At 40.6% G+C, this 3245-nt stretch overlaps 1 protein-coding gene across 2 annotated transcripts in view; it reads left to right on the plus strand.

The window, feature by feature from the left end:
• LOC116693369 (Fanconi anemia group A protein-like) overlaps positions 1–3245 on the plus strand; it is a 35235-nt gene that overhangs the window by 30871 nt on the left and 1119 nt on the right. For both annotated transcript variants that reach the window (XM_032522290.1, XM_032522291.1), the window contains exons 37-39: positions 414–476; positions 818–911; positions 1099–1174. In XM_032522290.1, the coding sequence (XP_032378181.1) occupies positions 414–476; positions 818–911; positions 1099–1174 (233 nt within the window). The remainder of the gene's footprint in view (positions 1–413; positions 477–817; positions 912–1098; positions 1175–3245) is intronic.

The following is a 3245-nucleotide window of genomic DNA, read 5'->3' on the forward strand; positions in this document are numbered from 1 at the left end:
CCCATTCTTTATATACAGTAATTTACGGTTGGTATGTAGCTATCAAGAAAGGTATAATAGAAATAGGTTAAAGCAGGTTATGTCTCATGTGGCCTATTTGGTCCTCTTAAATCCCTAAAAAGGTTGAATTTAGCAATTGAACAAAAGGGAGTCAAAGGACTTAGTGAAAAGGAATGTTTTGAGGTGCTTAGTTTGAGCCAATATGAGAAACTTTTTTTTTTATTTTTACAAAAGTTACAAAGTGCAGCTTTAATGCAAGCCAGCAATGGTGGGTAAACTATATTCAAATAAACATGATAGGTTGATCATTTTGTGTCATCATCCACTTGCTCTGTAAATAGCCAATGGTTGCTTTTGGTATTTTTTCCACCTTTCATATATTTTACCTGCTGCTGTCTCATGTCTTTGTCCAGGTGCTAGTTTTTCTACTTTTCATGTGTGTAAACGACCATCTGTCATCGCTCCTGTATCCTCAGGTAATTAATAACTACCCTGCACTGTCCCAAACAATACCCACAAGCACATTATGTTTAGCTGTAGTTGAGATTTCTGCAGTTAGAGAGACAGGTCTGTCTTAGGCCAAGCTCTATTTCATAAACCGTAGTAACTCACATGCACATGTTAAGACAAGGCAAAGGTTTTACACATTCCATTTTAAGTTTTACACATAGAGCTGGGGGCAGATTGAAAAGCAAGAAAAGAAGGCATTAATAAAATGTTTTTTCCAAATTTATTTGCCTATAGCATCTCCCTTGCTTCTCCTACACTACAGCATGTGGGACTCTGTGTAATGTTGTGTCTGCAATTATTCCTGTAGGAGAGGAGCCATCAGAACGCCACAGGTTTCTGCACAGACCTTCTGCTCGTGTTAGTGGACTCTGCTGACTGGCTGCTCATCTTTAAATCAAACAGTACGGTGTACACAGTATAATCTTCTAAAACTACAGCTCAGTTCCCCCCATGTGCTCAGCTGCTGGTGGACATCAGCTTTATTGCCAATTTAGTAGTCATTATTTGACAGATTAAATCTAATGTGAGTACGATTTTGTCTCGCCAATATTTAATCATTGGCCTGAATGTTTGTTTCCCCAACTCTAGAACAAGGTGTTTACCAGTCAATCACCATGGTGACATCGGATGAGTTTACTCGACTGATGCCTTGGGCCTTCTACAGGTTAGTTTTTCAAGTATAATATTTCCACTTTCAGAGTCACTGTAGACACAACCTATAGTTAACCCTCACAGAACCCTTAACCAGCCAATTGATTTAAAGTTTTCAGGACCAAAACTAACTGGACAATACAGGGGGGCAAACTCATCAGGGGTGAAAGAGGTCACAAAGATGGGGACATGGTAGCTAGCTAGTAGGGCTGCACAATGACTTGGATTTCTTTTTTTAAATTATCATCGCAATATCAACTTGCATAGTAACACAATGCAAAATACACAATGGATTTGTCTTATTTGAAAGAGAGCTTCAGTTTTCTAACTACACTTTAAAATGTAACTGTTCTTATATTGATGCCGTTTGTGTTCACTTCAATATTCAATTCAGTATCTGCAATTTAGAGCTAATATTAGGTAATTCTACTCTTACTATGTATGTATGTATGCAGGGCTGCCAACTCTCACGCATTGGCCGTGAGACACACGCATTTGACTTTTTGTTCACGGACCGCACGATCTCCACACCCCCGATTTCTCACGCTGAAGTGTCAGCCCGGTCGGTCAATTTCTGAAGATGAGTTTATCTAGTTTTTACCTGTTGAGCCACTTGTGATCGCTAGTTGTGCTTTCAGAGACTGTGAGGGGGTTCAAGAGCGCTCCCTGTCTGTGGAATTTTCAAATTGTCGCAACTGAGAATTTTTTCACGATCCATCCCAGGTGCATTCCCGGCTTCAGGTATGAGCTCTGAGTCTCACAGACCCGTCCGTCGCTTCTTGTCCTCTCTCTCTGTAAGATGGAGTTGAGCAGCCGGCTGGTAGTGTGCAACTCTCAGTTCATTGTAGTGGACTCGCTCTGGGGGGGGGCAGTGACCGTTGCATCCGTGTAGTCCTCCGATGAGAGCGCGTACAGCCTCCTCTAACTCAGAGACCAAGACCCAAATGGGCCTCTGTGTCCTAAGACGTTCTGAATGAGATCCACCATATCAGCGGAGCAATGACATGTACAGCAGACTATATTACACCTCTCCAAATCACGTACAACAGAGATGGGAGGAGTTATATTTTGAATGTGCACAAGTTGTAAATATGAGCAGAAATCTGGTGAAACACATCTGAGCTATACTTATGTACTATATATATATATATATATATATGTACTATATATATAATATTATATATATATATATATATATATATTACACGATACTGCAACGTTGGGCCCTATTGTGCATCTCTAACCTCTGCATCTCTAATGTACTGTAAATAATTAATTTGATGTTTTTTAAAATGAACAAATAGTCTTTATTCCACAAAAAGTAAATACAGTAACTGGGGCACAGAGATAGGGCCAAACATTACTGAGCCTTGGCACAAAGGTTAAGGAATAGAACTTATGTAACTCATTGGTTCTCATTCTTTAGAATTTCGTGGTCTTAGTTGATCCCTCAACATTAATTTACTTTGTTCCCTGGTCCCTACACCAGGGACCCCTGGACCTGTTCACCACAGACCCAAATCTTCTCAGCTGTTGCTGACATATGCTACTGTCTCTTCATGTGGTTCATTATGTTTGGCACATTGTGTGGGTACAACAATGCAAAGGTTCTTAACCCTACAGTTTTGCACATATCATGCAAGACTTGATTTCTCCATTTTTTTTGCAAAAAAACTCTCCAGAAAGTGCCATTTAATGGTTTATTTTTCAAATTTTTTTCCTGGGGGGGCATACCCCCAGACCCCCCTAGGGAGAGCCCCATCCCCCCACATATAACAAATCCCAATTTAAACCCTAAAGGATAAAGACCCAAAGAAATTGCTTTGTACGCGGAAAAATATTGGCCCCCCCAAATCTCACTCCAAGGTTTTGGGAAAAGTTGGCAGCCCTGATGTATGTATTGTTTTTTCCCGAGTCACCACAAACAATTCCTTCATGTATCCACAAGTACCGTGTGTAGTCTTGTGCATTATGTTATGTCTTGTACTCTACCTTGCTATAATGCTGATTCTGTTTCTGATGCATCTGAAGTGTGCGCATGCGCTAACGTGCAAGCTGCCTGTTGCAGTGCTCCGTCTCTGTCT

This window comes from Etheostoma spectabile, chromosome 8 (assembly GCF_008692095.1).
Source record: "Etheostoma spectabile isolate EspeVRDwgs_2016 chromosome 8, UIUC_Espe_1.0, whole genome shotgun sequence".
Lineage (NCBI taxonomy): Eukaryota > Metazoa > Chordata > Actinopteri > Perciformes > Percidae > Etheostoma > Etheostoma spectabile.